This window comes from Physella acuta, unplaced genomic scaffold (assembly GCF_028476545.2).
Source record: "Physella acuta isolate Inbredline_101_S28 unplaced genomic scaffold, ASM2847654v3 ptg000582l, whole genome shotgun sequence".
Taxonomy (NCBI): Eukaryota; Metazoa; Mollusca; class Gastropoda; family Physidae; genus Physella; species Physella acuta.
The window spans coordinates 464,744-490,058 of NW_026732101.1; the positions used below are offsets into that span (position 1 = coordinate 464,744).

Consider the following 25,315-nt stretch of genomic DNA (forward strand, 5'->3'; position numbering starts at 1 on the left):
ATTTTAGACCTTTATTATTTTGTATAAATCTTTGTTTGGAATATGGTAATTTTGAAATGCTCGCTCCCGGGCCTATTGGTGTAGCTTAAGATTCATACGCGGCTTAGATGCCGGTAATTTTGCTAAATTATAAACGTAAATTCTAAATATAGCTCAGTCGTAGATCTAAAATATAGATAATTTTCTTTCTAGATTTAGATAATAATGATTTTCTATATACTAAACTATTTTAGACCTTTATTATTTTATATAAATCTTTGTTTGGAATATGGTAATTTTGAAATGCTCGCTCCGGGCCTAATGATTAGATTCTAGATCTAGCAAGAAAAACTAAACTTAAGACTTAAGCAAACGAGTCGTAGAATCTAATCTAGATCTAGATAATTCTATCTAGATCTAGATAATTTCAGACCTTCTTTATTTTATATAAATCTTTGTTTGGCTAATTTAAGATAAAATTTAATTTGAAAGTTACTACTACTAGACTTAGATCTAGATCTATGCGCGTAAATCAAGTTGCAAAAGGAGACTTAAAATATAGTATAAAAATTCACTTGTGACGTCACGAGTAAATAGCTAAGTTGGTAGCGTAGTCCGCTCTCATGCGGGCGGCACAGGTTCTAGACCAATATGTCAATGATATTTTTTTTTCAATTTTTTTTCATTCTAGATGTGAATGATAAAGTTGCCTATCTGAACTTGGCAGGATACAGGGCAGGTGAAGTAGAGTTCATCTGTTTCTTTGTCCTAAGCATATGAAAGGATAGTGTGGTCAGAGACATGCTCGGCTGGAATCGTTTTTTAAACGATAAAAACATGTTGTCTGAGACTTGGCGGGACACTGGGCAGGTGAAGTAGAGTTGAGTAGGTCACATGTGACGTCAGTATATGAAGGGATAGTCCGAAATCGGTGTTTTCGGTGTTTTTAAAAGATAAGAAACATATTTTTGAATGTGGGGTCTGTTTTTTGTGACGATAAGTGACACCGCAGTAGCGTAGCGAGGAGGGGGAGGGGGGTGGCGGGAGGGGAGGCGGGGCGGGGGGGGGGGGGGGGAAGGGGAGGCGGGGGGGGGGGACATATGTTGGGGCGCCAAAATGGTTTGGAAAAATAAATTGAAAGGTTGAGGGGGGTTCAAATCGAAAGTTTGAGTGGGGGGGGGGGGGGTGCACATCAAAAGTTTGAGGGGGGGGGGGGTGAAAATCGAAATCTTGGGGGGGGGGGGTTCAAATCGAAAAGTTTGTCCCCGGGCGCCGGGAAGGGTCGCTATGCCTCTGAGTGACAGACGTGATGTTTTTTGATGGATGACCCCCGAAACCCACAGTTATCCAACGGATGACGGGTATTCTAGTAGAATCTAGATCTAGATCTAATATTTTTTATTTGTTAAAGAAGCTTTCTGGACGAGGTTTTGCTCCCAGTATATCAATCCATATGTTTATCTTATGGTTATAATTTATAGGCCTATTACATTAAAATGTGTTTGACTTTATAAATAAATTAATGTTTTAATTTACAGTTTTTAAGTTAATTACAAAAAATTGTTGAAAGAATGTATTTTTATAAATTAATTTAGATTAGTAATGCTCGAGTATCTGGCAATCTATGTCCACAGAGGAACTGAAATAGTGTCGAGCTCTTTAATGCAGAAAATTAGAAAAATGTTGTTGGCAACAATATAAACAATATGGCAGTCTGAATAGGATCTCATTTTTAATAATACCTTTACCTTTTTATTTTGAATTAACTAAGTAAGTAAGAGTAGGTAAGAGAAGAAATAAGTGGAATTACCAACAGCGAGGTATATTTCAAGTATGAATAAGCAACTAGATCTACTTGTGTAGTACTAGATTAGTATGGCCTTATCTGGCCTAATTTAATAATAACACTACTAAAGACTACTACTACTACACTACTAGAGCCCTTTTTTAATTTTAACCTTAACAGCCTTTAACACTTAACACACACTTAACTGAAGTTAACTTAACTTTTAAGTAATTTACTATAGATCTAATACTAAATTAAGTAATAACAAGGCCTACTACACTTATTACTATTATTAACCCATTATTAATAATAATAACTATTAACTACACTGAGAAGTACACTAAAACCTGTTGTTGTAGATTTAAGTTACTTGATTATAATTATAAGTATAGTGTTTAAGTGTAGATTGAAGACTCACTGTCTGTCATAAAACAGTAGTATAGTAGTAGCATGAATAGTTATAGTAGGCCTACTCATGTAGGAAATGTATTTATTGAAAAAATATTCAACATGGGCTAATTGAATTATTTATATAGGTCTAGAAGTTTTAATACTTAAATATTTATGCCTAGGCCTATGTAAGTTGTTTTAATTTTTTTTCCATATTTGTTCCAAATTATGTCTTAGTTGAAGAAAAATGCCTAAAGGGAAAAAAAGAGGGAAAGGAAAGGGTAAGGGAAAAGGAAAAGCAAAAGGAAAGTCCAAAGGGAAAGATCAAAAGACACCATCAGGAGATGGAGAAACGAGGAGGCTCCTGAAAGCTTATGAGAAAAACTGTGTGATGACTAACTCCCAGATGTGTCCTGGGATTAGGAAACTTTTGAGAGCAGCTGCTGAGGAAAATAAACTTGTCACTAAGGTACCTTCCGGATTACAATAAAATTGGGTGTTCAATCAGGGGGGTCAAGGTTACTAGAATATGTTATTTTAGGCTGATGTCATAATAATCTCACATTATTCTATTTACCTTAAGCCTTCTGGTGAGAGTAATTACAGTTATAATTTTCTTCTTTCCTTTGTGGTATTTCTGTGTGCGAAGTTGTTGTTTTGAAGTGTCTGTGGGGGGGGGGGGTGACTTTTTTCACTTAGCTAGGTGCTGTGTTGTTAAAATTAAAACACGCGAATACAACTTTTGTAGTTTAATAGTTGGACTTGAGCATCTTGTATATTTTTGATAGGCATATTCCGTTACCTAAATTTTTGTTTAAAGTTACACTTGTTTGCAAAATTTCAAATTTTATTCTTTTTTTTTTTAGTGAATATGACAAAATCTGATTCATGTTGACATTTTGTGTTAAGTTTATCTTAGAAACAGTGCCCCTAGTAAAAGATGGAGACCTTCCAGTGTTGTTTGAGCCATTGATTGCATCGTTGAGGCAGGAGCGGTATAAACACATTCAAGACATTCATATATGGGATTACCCCATGTCATATGAGAACATTGCATCATTGGTAAGTGCACCTAAATGGGTGGGGCAAGATTGGCTTGTGTGACTTCAATTCTCATGACTTTAAAACGTGTGTAGTATGACTTCAGTGCTCATGACTTTAAAATGTGTGTAGTATGACTTCAGTGCTCATGACTTTAAAATGTGTGTAGTATGACTTTAGTGCTCATGACTTTAAAATGTGTGTAGTATGACTTCAGTGCTCATGACTTAAATTGCATCATCAGGCAGGCTTCCTAGAAAAGTCCTTCCACCCTATGAGGCTAATTGAGCTGCTAGACTGCCTCATTGATGTGGAAACTGTCTCAAGGCTCTCCAGATCCTTCAAGTTTTGTGAATTTCTGACAACTATAGTCTTAGATTACAACGAGCAAGTACAGTCTTGTGATTTCAAATATAATTGTTGTTTTGTAATTATTTCAATTTTTAACCACAAATATTTTTATTAAAACTTGTTGATAATAATCTGAAGTATTAGAATAATGTGACGATTTACACAGGCAATAAATGTTTTCGTTTAAACAAATGAATATACTTTGATTAAATTAAGGATTATTTTCTCTAGATTTGGTGACAACGGATGCCAGAGCTTATGTAATGGTTTGGTGGACAACATCTCAGTTCTTTCCCTTAGTCTTTGCTATTGTGATTTAAATATTCCTAGTGGAAAATACTTAGGAGATATTGTTTCAAAAACAGCAATCAGGTAATTTAACCTTGTATGCTCTCATTAGTATTGTACAGATCAATTAGTGGTTGTTTTTTTTTATCAATGTAAGGATAGAAAACATTATTTTTGTCTTTATAACGAGATGATAAAATGAGATTTAAGTGATATAAATGAATTCTTATAGGTGAGCAGCACCTCTATCAATGTCTTCCTAAATTGTGTTTATTAGTGATTGTATACAAACTCTTGGACCATTTTTTTTTATAAGGCTCATCTCAGCTACACAAGAAATACCACCATCTTTAATTATATCTACACAACACACCATCTATAATTACATCTACACAACACAACACCACCTATAATTACATATACACAAGACACACCACCTATAATTACATCTACAACAACACAATACTACCTATAATTACATCTACACAAGACACACTACTTATAATTACATCTACTAACCACCACCTATAATTATATCTACACAAGACACACCACCTATAATTACATCTACACAACACACTACCTATAATTACATCTACACAAGACACACCACTACCTATAATTACATCTACTAACCACCACCTATAATTACATCTACACAAGACACACCACCTATAATTACATCTACTAACCACCACCTATAATTACATCTACACAAGACACACCACCTATAATTACATCTACACAAGACACTACCTATAATGACATCTACACAAGACACACCACCTATAATTACATCTACACAACACAACACCACCTATAATTACATCTACACAAGACACACCACCTATAATTACATCTACTAACCACCATCTATAATTAGATAAGTTTCTTGTGTTGTGGCAGAGAGCTGTACCTAGACTATAATTAGATATGTTTCTTGTGTTGTGACAGAGAGCTGTACCTAGACTATAATTAGATATGTTTCTTGTGATGTGGCAGAGAGCTGTACCTAGACTATAATTAGATATGTTTCTTGTGTTGTGACAGAGAGCTGTACCTAGACTATAATTAGATATGTTTCTTGTGTTGTGACAGAGAGCTGTACCTAGACTATAATTAGATATGTTTCTTGTGTTGTGACAGAGAGCTGTACCTAGACTATAATTAGATATGTTTCTTGTGTTGTGACAGAGAGCTGTACCTAGACTATAATTAGATATGTTTCTTGTGTTGTGACAGAGAGCTGTACCTAGACTATAATTAGATATGTTTCTTGTGTTGTGGCAGAGAGCTGTACCTAGACTATAATTAGATATGTTTCTTGTGTTGTGGCAGAGAGCTGTACCTAGACTATAATTAGATATGTTTCTTGTGTTGTGACAGAGAGCTGTACCTAGACTATAATTAGATGTTTCTTGTGATGTGGCAGAGAGCTGTACCTAGACTATAATTAGATATGTTTCTTGTGTTGTGACAGAGAGCTGTACCTAGACTATAATTAGATATGTTTCTTGTGTTGTGACAGAGAGCTGTACCTAGACTATAATTAGATATGTTTCTTGTGTTGTGACAGAGAGCTGTACCTAGACTATAATTAGATATGTTTCTTGTGTTGTGACAGAGAGCTGTACCTAGACTATAATTAGATATGTTTCTTGTGTTGTGACAGAGAGCTGTACCTAGACTATAATTAGATGTTTCTTGTGTTGTGACAGAGAGCTGTACCTAGACTATAATTAGATATGTTTCTTGTGTTGTGACAGAGAGCTGTACCTAGACTATAATTAGATATGTTTCTTGTGTTGTGACAGAGAGCTGTACCTAGACTATAATTAGATATGTTTCTTGTGTTGTGACAGAGAGCTGTACCTAGACTATAATTAGATGTTTCTTGTGTTGTGACAGAGAGCTGTACCTAGACTATAATTAGATGTTTCTTGTGTTGTGACAGAGAGCTGTACCTAGACTATAATTAGATATGTTTCTTGTGTTGTGACAGAGAGCTGTACCTAGACTATAATTAGATATGTTTCTTGTGTTGTGGCAGAGAGCTGTACCTAGACTATAATTAGATGTTTCTTGTGTTGTGACAGAGAGCTGTACCTAGACTATAATTAGATATGTTTCTTGTGTTGTGGCAGAGAGCTGTACCTAGACTATAATTAGATGTTTCTTGTGTTGTGACAGAGAGCTGTACCTAGACTATAATTAGATGTTTCTTGTGTTGTGACAGAGAGCTGTACCTAGACTATAATTAGATATGTTTCTTGTGTTGTGACAGAGAGCTGTACCTAGACTATAATTAGATATGTTTCTTGTGTTGTGACAGAAAGCTGTACCTAGACTATAATTAGATATGTTTCTTGTGTTGTGGCAGAGAGCTGTACCTAGACTATAATTAGATATGTTTCTTGTGTTGTGACAGAGAGCTGTACCTAGACTATAATTAGATATGTTTCTTGTGTTGTGACAGAGAGCTGTACCTAGACTATAATTAGATATGTTTCTTGTGTTGTGGCAGAGAGCTGTACCTAGACTATAATTAGATGTTTCTTGTGTTGTGACAGAGAGCTGTACCTAGACTATAATTAGATATGTTTCTTGTGTTGTGACAGAGAGCTGTACCTAGACTATAATTAGATATGTTTCTTGTGTTGTGACAGAGAGCTGTACCTAGACTATAATTAGATATGTTTCTTGTGTTGTGGCAGAGAGCTGTACCTAGACTATAATTAGATATGTTTCTTGTGTTGTGACAGAGAGCTGTACCTAGACTATAATTAGATATGTTTCTTGTGTTGTGACAGAGAGCTGTACCTAGACTATAATTAGATATGTTTCTTGTGTTGTGACAGAGAGCTGTACCTAGACTATAATTAGATATGTTTCTTGTGTTGTGACAGAGAGCTGTACCTAGACTATAATTAGATATGTTTCTTGTGTTGTGACAGAGAGCTGTACCTAGACTATAATTAGATATGTTTCTTGTGTTGTGACAGAGAGCTGTACCTAGACTATAATTAGATATGTTTCTTGTGTTGTGACAGAGAGCTGTACCTAGACTATAATTAGATATGTTTCTTGTGTTGTGACAGAGAGCTGTACCTAGACTATAATTAGATATGTTTCTTGTGTTGTGACAGAGAGCTGTACCTAGACTATAATTAGATATGTTTCTTGTGTTGTGACAGAGAGCTGTACCTAGACTATAATTAGATGTTTCTTGTGTTGTGACAGAGAGCTGTACCTAGACTATAATTAGATGTTTCTTGTGTTGTGACAGAGAGCTGTACCTAGACTATAATTAGTTATGTTTCTTGTGATGTGGCAGAGAGCTGTACCTAGACTATAATTAGATATGTTTCTTGTGTTGTGACAGAGAGCTGTACCTAGACTATAATTAGATATGTTTCTTGTGTTGTGACAGAGAGCTGTACCTAGACTATAATTAGATATGTTTCTTGTGTTGTGACAGAGAGCTGTACCTAGACTATAATTAGATATGTTTCTTGTGTTGTGGCAGAGAGCTGTACCTAGACTATAATTAGATATGTTTCTTGTGTTGTGGCAGAGAGCTGTACCTAGACTATAATTAGATATGTTTCTTGTGTTGTGACAGAGAGCTGTACCTAGACTATAATTAGATGTTTCTTGTGTTGTGACAGAGAGCTGTACCTAGACTATAATTAGATATGTTTCTTGTGTTGTGACAGAGAGCTGTACCTAGACTATAATTAGATATGTTTCTTGTGTTGTGACAGAGAGCTGTACCTAGACTATAATTAGATATGTTTCTTGTGTTGTGGCAGAGAGCTGTACCTAGACTATAATTAGATATGTTTCTTGTGTTGTGACAGAGAGCTGTACCTAGACTATAATTAGATATGTTTCTTGTGTTGTGGCAGAGAGCTGTACCTAGACTATAATTAGATATGTTTCTTGTGTTGTGACAGAGAGCTGTACCTAGACTATAATTAGATATGTTTCTTGTGTTGTGACAGAGAGCTGTACCTAGACTATAATTAGATATGTTTCTTGTGTTGTGACAGAGAGCTGTACCTAGACTATAATTAGATATGTTTCTTGTGTTGTGACAGAGAGCTGTACCTAGACTATAATTAGATATGTTTCTTGTGTTGTGACAGAGAGCTGTACCTAGACTATAATTAGATGTTTCTTGTGTTGTGACAGAGAGCTGTACCTAGACTATAATTAGATATGTTTCTTGTGTTGTGACAGAGAGCTGTACCTAGACTATAATTAGATATGTTTCTTGTGTTGTGACAGAGAGCTGTACCTAGACTATAATTAGATATGTTTCTTGTGTTGTGGCAGAGAGCTGTACCTAGACTATAATTAGATATGTTTCTTGTGTTGTGACAGAGAGCTGTACCTAGACTATAATTAGATATGTTTCTTGTGTTGTGACAGAGAGCTGTACCTAGACTATAATTAGATATGTTTCTTGTGTTGTGACAGAGAGCTGTACCTAGACTATAATTAGATATGTTTCTTGTGTTGTGACAGAGAGCTGTACCTAGACTATAATTAGATATGTTTCTTGTGTTGTGACAGAGAGCTGTACCTAGACTATAATTAGATATGTTTCTTGTGTTGTGACAGAGAGCTGTACCTAGACTATAATTAGATATGTTTCTTGTGTTGTGACAGAGAGCTGTACCTAGACTATAATTAGATATGTTTCTTGTGTTGTGACAGAGAGCTGTACCTAGACTATAATTAGATATGTTTCTTGTGTTGTGACAGAGAGCTGTACCTAGACTATAATTAGATATGTTTCTTGTGTTGTGACAGAGAGCTGTACCTAGACTATAATTAGATATGTTTCTTGTGTTGTGGCAGAGAGCTGTACCTAGACTATAATTAGATATGTTTCTTGTGTTGTGGCAGAGAGCTGTACCTAGACTATAATTAGATATGTTTCTTGTGTTGTGGCAGAGAGCTGTACCTAGACTATAATTAGATATGTTTCTTGTGTTGTGACAGAGAGCTGTACCTAGACTATAATTAGATGTTTCTTGTGTTGTGACAGAGAGCTGTACCTAGACTATAATTAGATATGTTTCTTGTGTTGTGACAGAGAGCTGTACCTAGACTATAATTAGATATGTTTCTTGTGTTGTGACAGAGAGCTGTACCTAGACTATAATTAGATATGTTTCTTGTGTTGTGACAGAGAGCTGTACCTAGACTATAATTAGATATGTTTCTTGTGTTGTGACAGAGAGCTGTACCTAGACTATAATTAGATGTTTCTTGTGTTGTGACAGAGAGCTGTACCTAGACTATAATTAGATATGTTTCTTGTGTTGTGGCAGAGAGCTGTACCTAGACTATAATTAGATATGTTTCTTGTGTTGTGACAGAGAGCTGTACCTAGACTATAATTAGATATGTTTCTTGTGTTGTGACAGAGAGCTGTACCTAGACTATAATTAGATATGTTTCTTGTGTTGTGACAGAGAGCTGTACCTAGACGGCAATGAGCTGGAGTGTGAAGGCGCCATCGACCTGATCAAAATGTGTGTCAGTCAAGCAGAACTAGAGGCCTTTGAGAGGGAGGAGGAGGCCAAGAGAGCAGAGGAGGAGAAGCTGATTGAGAGAGGTGATGTTAGAGAGGTGATGTTAGAGAGGTGATGTTAGAGAGGTGATGTTAGAGAGGTGATGTTAGAGAGGTGATGTACTCACCAGACCAGCATGACACATTAGTTTATTAGATGTTCATGGGTCCACCCACCAATTATGAGTTCAGTATGCCAATGTTAAAGAGCTCTACTTTACCTACCCTCATTTAGGTTTAGCATTTAAACATTCAGCAGCTATTTATTTTTGTGTAAACTTTACAGAGAAAGAAAGTAACAAGGATGACGCTAGTGGTAGAAGTGGTAGTGAAAAAGATTCCAATGGCGAAAAATCAAGAACAGGAAGTGGGAAAAAGAAAAAGAAGAAAGGTTTGTCTTTGTGTCATCAGAAAGGTTTTGTATCCCTATAATGTATCCCTATAATGTATCCCTATAACGTATCCCTATAATGTATCCCTATAATGTATCCCTATAATGTATCCCTATAACGTATCCCTATAATGTATCCCTATAATGTATCCCTATAATGTATCCCTATAATGTATCCCTATAATGTATCCCTGTAATTTATCCCTGTAATGTATCCCTATAATGTATCCCTATAATGTATCCCTATAATGTATCCCTATAATGTATCCCTATAATGTATCATCCACGTTTACTGCAGGTAAAGGTAAGAGGAAGAAGAAAAAGAAAGCCCCACCTGCCCCACCCCCTGTTGGCCCCTGGCTCCACAAATTACATTTAGCAGACAACGGAATAGACAGCTACGGAAATGATGGCACATTTGCCCCAATTATTTGTATGAGGTTGTTTAAAAAGTGAGTTAAATATTTTGTTTCTGCTGTTTTATGCTGGTCTTAATTTTTCTAAACTTTACAGTTATACTCTCCAACCATCCAGACTTGTAGTACTCTTATTTTTCTAAACTTTACTGGTGTACTCTCCAGACTTTTGATGAATTCCAAGTGTTTTGTGGAGCTTGACCTAGAAGATAACTCTATCGGAGAAATGGGAGGACGAGAGATCCTAGATGGCCTTACAGCTCGAAAAGAAGGTGATCAGACGTTATCTTCTCTTGCCCGTTTTGTTTTTTAAATTGGATAAAATATTTTCACTTACCTGTTTTGTTTTTTAAATTGGATAAAGTATTTTCACCTACCTGTTTTGTTTTTTAAATTGAATAAAATATTTTCACTTACCTGTTTAGTGTTTTAAATTGGATAAAATATTTTCACTTGCTTGTACAATCACATTTTATTTAGTTGTTTTTAAAAATTGTACTAAAACTAACTTTAAGCAGATCAAAGGTTTAATCTTTGTCTTCTACTTCTGGCTGCAGACATTAGCTTATAAAATGGTATTGTATGAGTCTGTGACAGTTAAATGTTGTGGAATATTTATCTTTTTATGTTTTGATTTACAAAGATAATTAAAGGAAAGATGAAGGTGTAGCTGTCAATATCTTTAGCTCTACCTGGCTGTAGAACACAGATCTGACATGGGATAAAATGGCATTTTAAAATGTTGACACAATATTTTTCCAAACAATTTCTGTCAGTCAAAGTTATTTGTTTTTTATTTTTCTGACAGCCAAGTTGGGCGGATGCAAGGTCAGAACCACCCACAAAATGACGTCTGCTACATTCAACGCCATTGTCAAACAAGGAGCAGGTTTAAAGAAAAAAGGAAAGAGAAAAGGGAAGAAGAAAGGAAAAAAGGTGTGAACAGTATCTGTGATTTTGTTTTACTTCTTCACGTGTTTGGAACATAATCAATAGAAGATGGCAAATTGGTAGTTTTAAATAAAAAGTTGTTAGTTTATAAATGTTTAAAATTTTTATAAATTTTCAGCTCTAAATTTTCAGTTTTTCAAATAAAAGTAATCGTACCTAAATTTGTACATAAAGTTGTGTCCCCTTAATTTCCACAGAAAAAGAAATGAAGCTCAAAAAGACTTAAGCTCCCCCTGTGATTGCCTGTAGTAATACAGTCAGCCAAAAGTTGTTGGTAGTTAAAAAATTTAACAAGATCCAAAATCTCATTTGTTTATTTATTTCTTCATGTAATTAAAAGTATTTTTTTGTGTTCTCTGATGTGTTTTATAATAATAAGTGTACCAATTATTGTATAATTTTAGACTGTGATATTTGTGTATTTTTAAAACTGAATTTTACATTAAAAATTATCTACTCTGCATTTATAGTTGGTTAACTGTTTTATTTCTAAAAATCAAACTGCTGAAACTGTTATAACAATAAGGTTCAAATTTATTTTTCGTTTAACTTACATGTTCAAAGAAAAGTTGACTTTTCGTGGAACATTAAAAAAAGTGCAAATTTTAATTTTATGATTTTGTTTTCTTTTTATTACTTTTTTGACATTATTTTTAGATTACTTTGGAATTTTAAAAAATCTATTTATAAACTTGTAGAGCTGACACAATGTATGACTGCACATTTCAACTGTTATAGCAAAATCCACAGCGTGTGATTTTAAAATCAACATAGAAGTTTTCACATTTATTTTAATATACTTCACTGTACAGTGCATAACCAAAATATATATCTATATACGTATTTACAAGAATATACTTATATACACAGTTCATTATCAAACCTGATTGGTAATTGTAAGTAATAGTGACATTATTTTATTAAAACACTGTTTCTGGTTACAAGTAAAATAACATGAAATACTTTAGGTAACAAGAAATAAACATAAAACAGATTTTGGCAACAACAAAAAAAACTTGAAAAATGTTTTGGCAACAAGTCAATTAAACATCAAATTATGTTTAGCAAAAAAAAAAAAAAAAAAACAATAAACTAATAATTTTTTTCTCTACACCTCAGGGTTACAAAATAATGTCAGCAGGTTTTTGCTGCTTAATTTCTAATAATACTGGTTGTTGGATAAAGGCTAAGATATTCAGCTCTCCTAGTGAGTAAAACATTTTAACCCTTCACTCGCCATACAAGAACACAGCTAAAATATTTTAACCCTTCACTGGCCATACAAGAACACAGCTAAAGCTTCAGGTTTCATTTCTTTAAACTGTGTGAGGCAGGTGGGCGTGCATGCTCGGAACAAAAATGGCATGTTTTTGACAGTGAACAGTCTGGGCACTGGGCAGATGGTTCTCAAACCTGGACCAAACAGGGGACCCCTGCAGCAGTCACACTCTTCAACCCTGGCACAAGATCAACACAAAATATTTTTTAGATTTGTCCTGTAAACATTTCATTAAAAGAGAATCATAAATCTATGGAGGAGAGGGAATTATAACATTACAGAAAAGAAAAAATCTAAGTTAAGAGAAAAGAGAAAATGTTTATAAAAGAATGTATGGACTTATATATGATATATATATATATATATATATATATATATATATATATATATATATATATATATATATATATATATATATATATATATATATATATATATATATATATATATATATATATATATATATATATATATATATATCATACTTACTTATAATGTTATATAGGGCATATATTCAAAATACTATCTACTATTAAATCTCATCACTTATATAAAAAACTGTTACATTTGAGACCAACCTGCTAAGTGCTTTGATGACATCATCTGTAAACAAATAGTGCATGCTGGGATCTGACATTTTGTAAACTTGAACGCAAGAGAGGTCCAGAAGATTCTAGAACAGATTTAACACATTTTATTACATCCCAAATTCAGAATGTTTTGGAACATAATAAATTTTAGCAGTGGCAAGATAACAACGACCTCTAGAAAGTTCAAGTTTTTAATCTCCCTTGTAACTTTGATACAAAGGGTATTTACATAATTTTAATGTGGTAAGCTTAAATTTGGCTTAAAATGATGTTGGTAGAGGTATGGTAAAGTTACAATGTAACCTGATAAATAAGTGTTAACATTATAATTGGGATTTTCAGTTATACAAATTAACTATTGCTAGTAAGAAATAAAATAAGATTGTTAGTGGATTGTGTTAATGGATTATGTTAATCAACAATAAATTAGAAAGGGTAACTGGCTACCTGTGGTATTTAGTTACCTATGTTACTAGTGGTATTTAGTTACCTGTGGTATTTAGTTACCTGTGGTATTTAGTTACCTGTGGTATTTCGTTACCCATGGTATTTAGTTACCTGTGGTATTTAGTTACCTGTTGTATTTAGTTACCTGTGGTATTTATTTACCTGTGGTATTTAGTTACCTGTGGTATTTAGTTACCTGTGGTATTTAGTTACCTGTGGTATTTAGTTACCTGTGGTATTTCGTTACCCATGGTATTTAGTTACCTGTGGTATTTAGTTACCTGTTGTATTTAGTTACCTGTGGTATTTATTTACCTGTGGTATTTAGTTACCTGTGGTATTTAGTTACCTGTGGTATTTAGTTACCTGTGGTATTTAGTTACCTGTGGTATTTAGTTACCTGTGGTATTTAGTTACCTGTGGTATTTAGTTACCTGTGGTATTTCGTTACCCGTGGTATTTAGTTACCTGTGGTATTTAGTTACCTGTTGTATTTAGTTACCTGTGGTATTTATTTACCTGTGGTATTTAGTTACCTGTGGTATTTAGTTACCTGTGGTATTTAGTTACCTGTGGTATTTAGTTACCTGTGGTATTTAGTTACCTGTGGTATTTAGTTACCTGTGGTATTTAGTTACCTGTGGTATTTATTTACCTGTGGTATTTAGTTACCTGTGGTATTTCGTTACCCGTGGTATTTAGTTACCTGTGGTATTTAGTTACCTGTTGTATTTAGTTACCTGTGGTATTTATTTACCTGTGGTATTTAGTTACCTGTGGTATTTAGTTACCTGTGGTATTTAGTTACCTGTGGTATTTAGTTACCTGTTGTATTTAGTTACCTGTGGTATTTAGTTACCTGTGGTATTTAGTTACCTGTGGTATTTAGTTACCTGTGGTATTTAGTTACCTGTGGTATTTAGTTACCTGTGGTATTTAGTTACCTGTGGTATTTAGTTACCTGTGGTATTTAGTTACCTGTGGTATTTAGTTACCTGTGGTATTTAGTTACCTGTTGTATTTAGTTACCTGTGGTATTTATTTACCTGTGGTATTTAGTTACCTGTGGTATTTAGTTACCTGTGGTATTTAGTTACCCGTGGTATTTATTTACCTGTGGTTTATTTTTAGTGTTCTCCCTCCAGAAGAGGGGATGCATGAAATTGTTCCGGACATTGACATGTGCCAGGTTGGCCATGAAGAGACAAGAGGCTGGCAGCGCTGGGAGCTGGTTGCCCTCTAGGTCCAGCACTTTCAGGGACCTGAGTACAAACAGGTTAATGAGTACAGTAAACAGGTTAATGAGATGTCAGTGACCTGAGTACAGTAAACAGGTTAATGAGATGTCAGTGACCTGAGTACAGTAAACAGGTTAATGAGATGTCAGTGACCTGAGTACAGTAAACAGGTTAATGAGATGTCAGTGACCTGAGTACAGTAAACAGGTTAATGAGATGTCAGTGACCTGAGTACAGTAAACAGGTTAATGAGAACTTTCAGGGACCTGAGTACAAACAGGTTAATGAGATGTCAGTGACCTGAGTACAGTAAACAGGTTAATGAGAACTTTTAGGGACCTGAGTACAGTAAACAGGTTAATGAGAACTTTCAGGGACCTGAGTACAGTAAACAGGTTAATGAGATGTCAGTGACCTGAGTACAGTAAACAGGTTAATGAGAACTTTCAGGGACCTGAGTACAAACAGGTTAATGAGTACAGTAAACAGGTTAATGAGAACTTTCAGGGACCTGAGTACAGTAAACAGGTTAATGAGAACTTTCAGGGACCTGAGTACAAACAGGTTAATGAGTACAGTAAACAGGTTAATGAGAACTTTCAGGGACCTGAGTACAGTAAACAGGTTAATGAGATGTCAGTGACCTGAGTACAGTAAACAGGTTAATGAGAACTTTCAGGGACCTGAGTACAAACAGGTTAATGAGTACAGTAAACAGGTTAATGAGAACTTTCAGGGACCTGAGTACAGTAAACAGGTTAATGAGAACTTTCAGGGACCTGAGTACAAACAGGTTAATGAGTACAGTAAACAGGTTAATGAGAACTTTCAGGGACCTGAGTACAAACAGGTTAATGAGAAGAGTAAACAGGTTAATGAGAACTTTCAGGGACCTGAGTACAGTAAACAGGTTAATGAGTACAGTAAACAGGTTAATGAGAACTTTCAGGGACCTGAGTACAAACAGGTTAATGAGAACAGTAAACAGGTTAATGAGATGTCAGTGACCTGAGTACAGTAAACAGGTTAACGAGAACAGTAAACAGGTTAATGAGCACTTTCAGGGACCTGAGTACAGTAAACAGGTTAACGAGAACAGTAAACAGGTTAATGAGCACTTTCAGGGACCTGAGTACAGTAAACAGGTTAATGAGAACTTACAGGGACCTGAGTACAGTAAACAGGTTAATGAGATGTCAGTGACCTGAGTACAAACAGGTTAATGAGTACAGTAAACAGGTTAGTGAGAACTTTCAGGGACCTGAGTACAAACAGGTTAACGAGATGTCAGTGACCTGAGTACAGTAAACAGGTTAATGAGAACTTTCAGGGACCTGAGTACAAACAGGTTAATGAGATGTCAGTGACCTGAGTACAGTAAACAGGTTAATGAGAACTTTCAGGGACCTGAGTACAGTAAACAGGTTAATGAGAACTTTCAGGGACCTGAGTACAAACAGGTTAATGAGTACAGTAAACAGGTTAATGAGAACTTTCAGGGACCTGAGTACAAACAGGTTAACGAGATGTCAGTGACCTGAGTACAGTAAACAGGTTAATGAGCACTTTTAGGGACCTGAGTACAGTAAACAGGTTAATGAGAACTTTCAGGGACCTGAGTACAAACAGGTTAACGAGATGTCAGTGACCTGAGTACAGTAAACAGGTTAATGAGCACTTTTAGGGACCTGAGTACAGTAAACAGGTTAATGAGAACTTTCAGGGACCTGAGTACAAACAGGTTAACGAGATGTCAGTGACCTGAGTACAGTAAACAGGTTAATGAGCACTTTTAGGGACCTGAGTACAGTAAACAGGTTAATGAGAACTTTCAGGGACCTGAGTACAGTAAATAAGCTAATGAGAACAGTAAACAGGTTAACGAGATGTCCACCATAAATGATTAAAAGAATATGAAATCATAATAAACTGTAATAATATGAAAAAAGAACTGACTGTAATGTCGCGACCTCTGAGGGCAGAAAGGTCAGCCTATTGTAGGAGAGGCTCAGGTCATCCAGGTGAGGTAAGGTGAACAACCTGGGGATGAGAGGACAAATGTTTAAACAACCTGGGCATGAGAGGACAAATTTGGATCATCTATTCCTTCATCAATAAATACACAAATTTATTTTATGATTTAATGAAACATCAAGAAATGACTGCAGTTTATTATTGTATTTTGTATTTTATCATTATAAAATAAATTTGAACACAAATGTAGCCTATGCGAATTCGACGCTATAAGTTTTGTCTGTGATGTGTAGGTTTTATTTCAACTTACGTGGAGGGAAGCGCAGAAATAAGACAAAATGAAGCGATTAGAACTCTAAGTTTTTGCAGCTTGATAATCTCCCCTGGTATTTCAATGAGTGGGTTATTTCTCAACTTGAGAACCTCCAAGTTCGGAAGGTCTAACACTTCAATGGGAAACACCTGGGGGAATCAGGCTTTATCATTTACAATATTTTAAAACAATTTTATCTTATTTTATAATGTAAACTTAGCATTTTTTCTAAAATTGTATAAATATAAAAGCATCTCTAATTATATAAAAAAAACTAGATCTATATACCATTGATAACTCAAACACAATGTTTACCTTAAAATTGTTAAAACTTAGGTTAACATACGTTAACGTTTGTGCCAGTGGAGAGATGTCAGGTAAGTCGTCAATGAAGTGAGCCTGTAGTGATAGAACGTAACAAGTAACGTACAAGCAGCACAATGTACTGTCTACTAGAGGGTAAAGGTTCGATTCTCACTGAAAGCATCTTTTTGTAACTATTGACTAATATCTTGATCTTAAATATTAAATGTTGTATAAAGCTTACTATAAAAGTTTTTTTTTTTAATTCCATACTTTATTTTTATTATTAAAATTTGGGTTACTGATTAAAACTATTTCATGCTTCAACCTACTTTCATGCTTCAACCTACTTTCATGCTTCAACCTACTTTCATGCTTCAACCTACTTTCATGCTTCAACCTACTTTCATGCTTCAACCTACTTTCATGCTTCAACCTACTTTCATGCTTTAACCTACTTTCATGCTTCAACCTACTTTCATGCTTCATCCTACTTTCATGCTTCAACCTACTTTCATGCTTCAACCTACTTTCATGCTTCAACCTACTTTCATGCTTCAACCTACTTTCATGCTTTAACCTACATTCATGCTTCAACCTACTTTCATGCTTCATCCTACTTTCATGCTTCAACCTACTTTCATGCTTCAACCTACTTTCATGCTTCAACCTACTTTCATGCTTCAACCTACTTTCATGCTTCATCCTACTTTCATGCTTCAACCTACTTTCATGCTTCAACCTACTTTCATGCTTCAACCTACTTTCATGCTTCAACCTACTTTCATGCTTCAACCTACTTTCATGCTTCAACCTACTTTTATGCTTCAACCTACTTTCATGCTTCAACCTACTTTCATGCTTCAACCTACTTCCATGCTTCAACCTACTTTCATGCTTCAACCTACTTTCATGCTTCAACCTACTTTCATGCTTCAACCTACTTTCATGCTTCAACCTACTTTCATGCTTTAACCTACTTTCATGCTTCAACCTACTTTCATGCTTCATCCTACTTTCATGCTTCAACCTACTTTCACGCTTCAACCTACTTTCATGCTTCAACCTACTTTCATGCTTCAACCTACTTTCATGCTTCATCCTACTTTCATGCTTCAACCTACTTTCATGCTTCAACCTACTTTCATGCTTCAACCTACTTTCATGCTTCAACCTACTTTCATGCTTCAACCTACTTTCATGCTTCAACCTACTTTTATGCTTCAACCTACTTTCATGCTTCAACCTACTTTCATGCTTCAACCTACTTCCATGCTTCAACCTACTTTCATGCTTCAACCTACTTTCATGCTTCAACCTACTTTTATGCTTCAACCTACTTTCATGCTTCAACCTACTTTCATGCTTCAACCTACTTTCATGCTTCAACCTACTTTCATGCTTAGAGCCGTCCCCCCAGCTATAAGAGTGTCCAGTATGGCTAGCTCTGAGGGTGTAATGGTCTCATCCTCAGGGGCAGCTGCAAATATATTGTTTATCACAGGTGACGTATGATACAATATAAGATACATGATATAATATAAGATACATGATACAATATAAGATACACAAAAATATAAGATATGATACTATTTAAGATGTGATATAATATAAGATATAGAGATAGTAATCACCGTAATGAAAGTAACTAGCTAATTAGCTAAGTATGTTGGTATCTAATTATAAAATAGGCCTACACATAAACAGATTGAATGATTTGATTAAAATCATGCAGATTAAAATTTGTGTTTTGTCTGCATGAATTAAGTCAATTAGTGCTACAGGAGCCATTTGATTACTAGCTAAGTTGACTAGTGTAGGCTTATAAGCTGTGTTAATCCCTGAGCTAATAAACTGGATTAAGCTCTCAGGTAATGAGCTGGATTAAGCTCTCAGGTAATGAGCTGGATTAAGCTCTCAGGTAATGATCTGGATTAAGCTCTCAGGTAATAAGCTGGATTAAGCTCTTACCAAAAGGTGACCTGCTCCTCTCTGACCCTTGAAAAACACGTGAATGAGCAGAATAAACAACGGCGTCCACCCCAGGGGTTTCTGTGTCTCTGGAGAAAATATTCAGTGAAATATATAAGTACCCTTTCAATCCTTACCGCCCATGGGACAGGTGAAGTAGAGTTGACCTATTTCAGTGAAGGGATAGAATAGTGTGGTTAGCACTATTCCCAGCCACCTTTACTTTCCCTAACGTGGTCAGTACAATGTCCAGCCACCTTTACTTTCCCTAACGTGGTCAGTACAATGTCCAGCCACCTTTACTTTCCCTAACGTGGTCAGCACTATTCCCAGCCACCTTTACTTTCCCTAACGTGGTCAGTACAATGTCCAGCCACCTTTACTTTCCCTAACGTGGTCAGTACAATGTCCAGCCACCTTTACTTTCCCTAACGTGGTCAGTACAATGTCCAGCCACCTTTACTTTCCCTAACATGGTCAGCACAATGTCCAGCCACCTTTACTTTCCCTAACGTGGTCAGTACAATGTCCAGCCACCTTTACTTTCCCTAACGTGGTCAGTACAATGTCCAGCCACCTTTACTTTCCCTAACGTGGTCAGCACTATTCCCAGCCACCTTTACTTTCCCTAACGTGGTCAGTACAATGTCCAGCCACCTTTACTTTCCCTAACGTGGTCAGTACAATGTCCAGCCACCTTTACTTTCCCTAACATGGTCAGCACAATGTCCAGCCACCTTTACTTTCCCTAACGTGGTCAGTACAATGTCCAGCCACCTTTACTTTCCCTAACGTGGTCAGTACAATGTCCAGCCACCTTTACTTTCCCTAACGTGCGTGACATACTCATTAGTGCTGGGTGGAGTCAATGATGTCCTACAGAATCAAACCCAGAATTCACTTTTTTGGGCTAGCAGTCAAATGCTCTACTTCACACATCCCCCCACACCTACACACACACTCCCCACATCCCCACACCTACACACACACTCCCCACATCCCCACACCTACACACACACTCCCCATACCTACACACTGTCCCACACACACTCCCCACATCCCCACACCTACACACACACTCCACACATCCCCACACCTACACACACACACTCCCCACACACACTCCGCACATCCCCCACACACGATCTCTACATCCCCCACACACACTCCCCACATCCCCACACCTACACACACACTCCCCACACCTACACACACACTCCCCACACACACTCCGCACATCCCCCACACACAATCTCTACATCCCCCACACACACTCAACACATCCCCACACCTACACACACACACTCCCCACACACACTCCGCACATCCCCCACACACACTCCACACATCCCCACACCTACACACACACACTCCCCACACACACTCCGCACATCCCCCACACACACTCCACACATCCCCACACCTACACACACACACTCCCCACACCCCCCACACACAATCCCCACACACACACTCCCCCACATACCACACACACACTCCCCACACCCCCCACACACAATCCCCACACACACTCCCCACATCCCCCACACATACTCTCACAAACCCCACACACACTCCCTCACACACCCCACACACACTCCCCACACACTACTACTGACTGTTTGATCCGCACTGCTGTACTGGTCCGGCTCTTCTTGTCGTCCTCGTACAGTATGATCTCTGTATGTGGCCTGGATGTGCCCGTACGGTCGGGGCTGTACTTGGGCATTGGCCGTATGACTGACTTCACATCCGTGCCTATCACGTCCCTCACGTGTTCTTTAATCAGCGCAGCCATTTCATACAGCAGTTGTTTTTGGGGGATCCTGTTTTCTTTCATGGGGATTTCTGAGGCTACAGAAAAAAATGATTTTTTTACAAGAACAAAAAATTATTTTATGTGTTCTTATCGCAAAAAAAATCTTTCTAAATGATTTAGCAAGAGCCTAATCCTTGCTTATGTTTGAACTAGAATAAAAGGCATATCAAATATCATTTTGCTTTTTGCTTTTTTTTTTATTTTTTAGTGCTCTGACTTTCCTCTTGGTCTGATTTGGTGAAGACCTCATGGTAAATATTTTTGTTCCTGCAACTCATCACACTTTAATTATTTTTTGGCAAAATAGATATGTATCATGGAAGAAAATATCACAAGCACACAGTCGAGGTGGTGATAGATTTAAAATGGAACAAATCACTCACCATCAAAGTTGATTGTATGAAGACTGTCTTGTGTCTTGGGATTCAGCACCTGCGCCAACATGTCTGTTAACTTTTTTACATTGTGCTTGGAGTAGACAATTTTCCTCACCCTCGGAACTGATAAGTTTTTCATCTCCGCCATTTTGTAGATAAAATGTTCCAGGGTAAAAGCTGGTGGCTCAAAGAATCTTTGGTCGTCAACGTCGTAATTGATGAGCACCCCTACATTCCTCCTGGCAGCACGGCGGGGCAGAGGGTCAGGGCCCCTATACTTTAGAGGCTTCACGAGACTTTTGCCATCAATGTACGTCCCTAAGCTAGTTTTTCCTCTCAATAGTGGGTCTAAAACATATTTCATGTCCTCGTTTGTGATCAGCAATCTGTTGTTGCCAAAAGATTTGTGCCAGGTATTTTTTTGAATTATATTATAATTGACCTGTGCCAGTTTGTGGTTGTTGGCCTCATATTCTGAAGGAGGGGGTGGGGAGGCCAAACTTGGGGCTCTACTTCTTGCGGAAATTATTTCGGGTTCAACAACAATTCCTCGCAGAGCTTCCAGGTCAAATGTGTTCTGGAACATGGCAATCACTGAGCCTAATTCATTTTCTTTCTTCTCTGGTTCTGATTGGTCGTCTGCTGAGAGGGGAGGGAGAAGCTTTGGCGCTCTTGGTCTTCGCAATAGTGCACCAGGGTTTGACACTTTTTTGTTTGTTGATAGACCAGGAATGATACAAATCTGCTGAGGTGACAAAATTAAGCTGTTTACAGCGCAGCCAACCATGTCTACATAGACACAGCCAACCATGTCCACACCACATAGACACAACCATGTCCACAAAGACACAACCAACATTGTCCACATAGACACAACCAACCATGTCCACATAGACACAACCATGTCTACATAGACACAACCAACCATGTCCACACCACATAGACACAACCAACCATGTCCACAAAGACACAACCAACATTGTCCACATAGACACAACCAACCATGTCCACATAGACACAACCATGTCTACATAGACACAGCCAACCATGTCCACACCACATAGACACAACCAACCATGTCCACAAAGACACAACCAACATTGTCCACATAGACACAACCAACCATGTCCACATAGACACAACCAACCATGTCCACACCACATAGACACAGCTAACCATGTCCACATAGACCAACCATGTCTACATAGACACAACCAACCATGTCCACATAGACCAACCATGTCTACATAGACACAGCCAACCATGTCTACATAGACACAGCCAACCAGTTGATGATAAAGCTAAATAAAGCTGGTAAAATACTAGACTACTAACTAAAGCAACTAATACACTATACTATTACTAATTCTATACTATATATATATATATATATATATATATATATATATATATATATATATATATATATATATATATATATATACATATATATATATATATATATATTATAAATCAGATCCAGATTTCTGGAATCTAGATCTAGAATTCTAGATCAAGAAAAATCTTATATTCAATATATAGTCTACTTATTTTTTTCTACTAATTCTATAAAATTTATAGTATGCCTATAGAGTAGTATGTATAATATAAATAGGCTTATGATTTATCTAGTCTTATCTGACTCTCTCTAGAATACTCTAGATCTACTTACTATTAATTATTAATTATGTTTATTAATAACTCTATTATTTAGAGCTACTATTATTTAACTTTAACTATCTCAGTATTAGTAAAGTATCTAATATACTATAGAATAAATACTATAGATTATAGTAGGGTTGTCGGCATCCGCCGAGTTCGCGGTAAAAACATGACCCGAAATCGCCCATTACTTTCTGATACCGGACCCACGAGATTTGGTTTTGCATACTAATAAGTTTTTAATTTATGGTAATTAATTAAGTTTAAAAGGTCATTTCCTAAGGTTAATTAAAAAGAAGAGTGGTTATCCCTTAGTTTTAATGGCTTTGCGACCTGATTGCATGCTGTCTCTGCTTTGGTCTTCCCTCTGTATCAAGGTTAGTTTCAAATACGTTGGAATCTCGATTTTTTAAAAGATTCCTCTAGATGAGAGTAGATTACTGATCAGACATATCTTAAGTAATTGGAAATGAAATTTGTTTTTGGATATTTTGACTCCGACATTAGTTATACCCCTCCGAACGTAGTCACTGTATGTAGGTCACGCTGCCACCATTGTTATATTTTTTCATCCCGATCTTCCTGCCTTTAAGTTTGATCAACTAATAACAGCATTCTTATGGCATGTGCAAACAAATCTAATTTTTTATTTCAAAATATATTTACATACCCATCTTTAATTTTTTCAGCTCTAGTTCTAGTTTTGCAGAATATGTTTTTCCTAAAAATCCAATTTTGTCAGACTAGACTCTAGACTGACAAGAGTCAGACCTAGATCTAGGTTACCTGTCTGTTGCTATACACTAGCATTGTGCTAACTGTAATTTTAAGTATTCAAGTTCTACTTACCCTTAGATATAGTTATATGCTGAAAATCAGAATCCATACACAATTCACACATAAAAACATTGATCTGATACTTCATTTCACTTATTACAAAATGGCTTTTATATGGACTCTACTTCACCTGCCCAAAATAACAAGGCAGTTATAGACACATTACAGTGTTCAAGTCATTTACTGTAGATTTCTGACTATGGAGTTCTTTCATTCACTGTATTTATTTAAAATATTGCTTTAGAAACATTTTCATATTTGCGCAGCCGTTTTATAACAAAATGGCTTAAAGATGGACTCTACTTCACCTGCCCAAAATAATGAGGCAATTATATGCACATAACAGTGTTCAAGTCATTTACTTTAGATTTCTAACTTTGTAGTTCTTTCATTTGCTGTATTTATATAAAATATGGCTTTAGAAACATTTTCATATTTGCGCAGCACACAGTTTTTTGGGGTTATGGGAGGAAGCCAACACAAAAATATAAGTTCTGTATTATTTTTATTAATTTCAACAGCATTTACAAGTTCTATATATCATTCTAGTTAAACTCTGCAAATATGAACAAAATACAACTGCAAGTAAAATAACTATGCTCAATTTATTCAGGTATACCATGACTTGTCACAATTGGCCAATGCTAAAGCAAGGGGATTCCACCCCTCACAAAAAAATTCGCAAAAAAAAAACCATTTGAGCTAGACAAAAAATCTTTTTTGTTTTGTTTTCATTTTGTTGAGCTCTACAAGAATATGTAATTTTTATTTTTATATGATGATTAGTGTTTTTTTACCTAAATCCCTAATTATAGATCTAGTATCTAACGCTAACGTATTATTTTATTATTAATATTATTATTATTAGTAGTAGTAGTAGTAGTAGTAGTAGTAGTAGTAGTAGTAGTAGTAGTAGTAGTAGTAGTAGTAGTAGTATAATGACAATAATTACAGTAATTAGGCCTATTTTAATGATAATTTCTCATATTTTTATTATTTATTTAATTATTTGAATTCGACTCAGACTACCGATCACTCGGATCTATTAAAATGAATTATTTTAATAACACCGCTTGGTTTTGGAAACTACCTAAATTTGATTACTTTGTAGATCTACATCTAGATCTAGTAATCATAATCAACAACTTTTAATTTGTAACACTAAATTTTCGGAGGTATTATAAAAATAAACTTACATGATCAGCCATGGTCCCTAGACCAGGCGCCATTTTGGTTGTTAGGCAACAATAATTATCTGTTTCTGTAAGGGAGGTAACAATGCTTTATGCAAATAATTTTAGTTACATACCTTGTATTAGAAAATACGA

At 36.0% G+C, this 25,315-nt stretch overlaps 2 protein-coding genes across 6 annotated transcripts; one reads left to right on the top strand and one right to left on the bottom strand.

The window, feature by feature from the left end:
* The first annotated feature begins 1,637 nt into the window (after window positions 1-1,637).
* LOC131947100 (uncharacterized) lies at window positions 1,638-11,696 on the top strand. 4 transcript variants are annotated; one of them, XM_059308190.1, is made up of 11 exons: window positions 1,638-1,749; window positions 2,393-2,624; window positions 3,065-3,217; window positions 3,441-3,583; window positions 3,779-3,919; window positions 9,322-9,464; window positions 9,706-9,810; window positions 10,109-10,262; window positions 10,392-10,498; window positions 11,035-11,162; window positions 11,375-11,696. In XM_059308190.1, the coding sequence occupies exons 2-11, from the start codon at window positions 2,403-2,405 to the stop codon at window positions 11,384-11,386; spliced, it is 1,308 nt and encodes a 435-aa protein (XP_059164173.1). In that variant the 5' UTR covers window positions 1,638-1,749; window positions 2,393-2,402; the 3' UTR covers window positions 11,387-11,696. The 4 variants fall into 4 exon arrangements, with proteins under 4 accessions (XP_059164173.1, XP_059164172.1, XP_059164171.1 ...); XM_059308189.1 differs by having other exon boundaries at window positions 1,649-1,810; XM_059308188.1 differs by having other exon boundaries at window positions 1,649-1,799.
* Window positions 11,697-11,767: 71 nt separating this feature from the next.
* On the bottom strand, window positions 11,768-25,220 carry LOC131947097 (uncharacterized). 2 transcript variants are annotated; one of them, XM_059308184.1, is made up of 11 exons: window positions 25,184-25,220; window positions 21,495-22,233; window positions 20,912-21,146; window positions 19,293-19,381; window positions 18,716-18,801; window positions 17,334-17,417; window positions 17,016-17,167; window positions 16,688-16,771; window positions 14,608-14,755; window positions 13,035-13,129; window positions 11,768-12,634 (listed from the first exon to the last, which is right to left on the bottom strand). In XM_059308184.1, the coding sequence occupies exons 1-11, from the start codon at window positions 25,214-25,216 to the stop codon at window positions 12,448-12,450; spliced, it is 1,932 nt and encodes a 643-aa protein (XP_059164167.1). In that variant the 5' UTR covers window positions 25,217-25,220; the 3' UTR covers window positions 11,768-12,447. The 2 variants fall into 2 exon arrangements, with proteins under 2 accessions (XP_059164167.1, XP_059164168.1); XM_059308185.1 differs by having other exon boundaries at window positions 21,495-22,230; window positions 25,184-25,216.
* Between the last annotated feature and the right edge of the window lie 95 nt (window positions 25,221-25,315).

What these genes read in the sequence shown, in the direction of transcription:
- LOC131947100 (XM_059308190.1), top strand. Translation starts at nt 2,403, where the DNA reads ATGCCTAAAGGGAAAAAAAGAGGGAAAGGAAAGGGTAAGGGAAAAGGA. An exon ending in ATGAGAACATTGCATCATTG is followed by an intron (nt 3,218 to 3,440) that starts GTAAGTGCACCT and finishes TTGCATCATCAG; the next exon opens with GCAGGCTTCCTAGAAAAGTC. An exon ending in GGAGAAGCTGATTGAGAGAG is followed by an intron (nt 9,465 to 9,705) that starts GTGATGTTAGAG and finishes TAAACTTTACAG; the next exon opens with AGAAAGAAAGTAACAAGGAT.
- LOC131947097 (XM_059308184.1), bottom strand. Translation starts at nt 25,216, where the DNA reads ATGGCGCCTGGTCTAGGGACCATGGCTGATCAT. An exon ending in TCATACAATCAACTTTGATG is followed by an intron (nt 21,147 to 21,494) that starts GTGAGTGATTTG and finishes TTTTTTCTGTAG; the next exon opens with CCTCAGAAATCCCCATGAAA. An exon ending in GTCATCAAAGCACTTAGCAG is followed by an intron (nt 12,635 to 13,034) that starts GTTGGTCTCAAA and finishes ATCTTGTGCCAG; the next exon opens with GGTTGAAGAGTGTGACTGCT.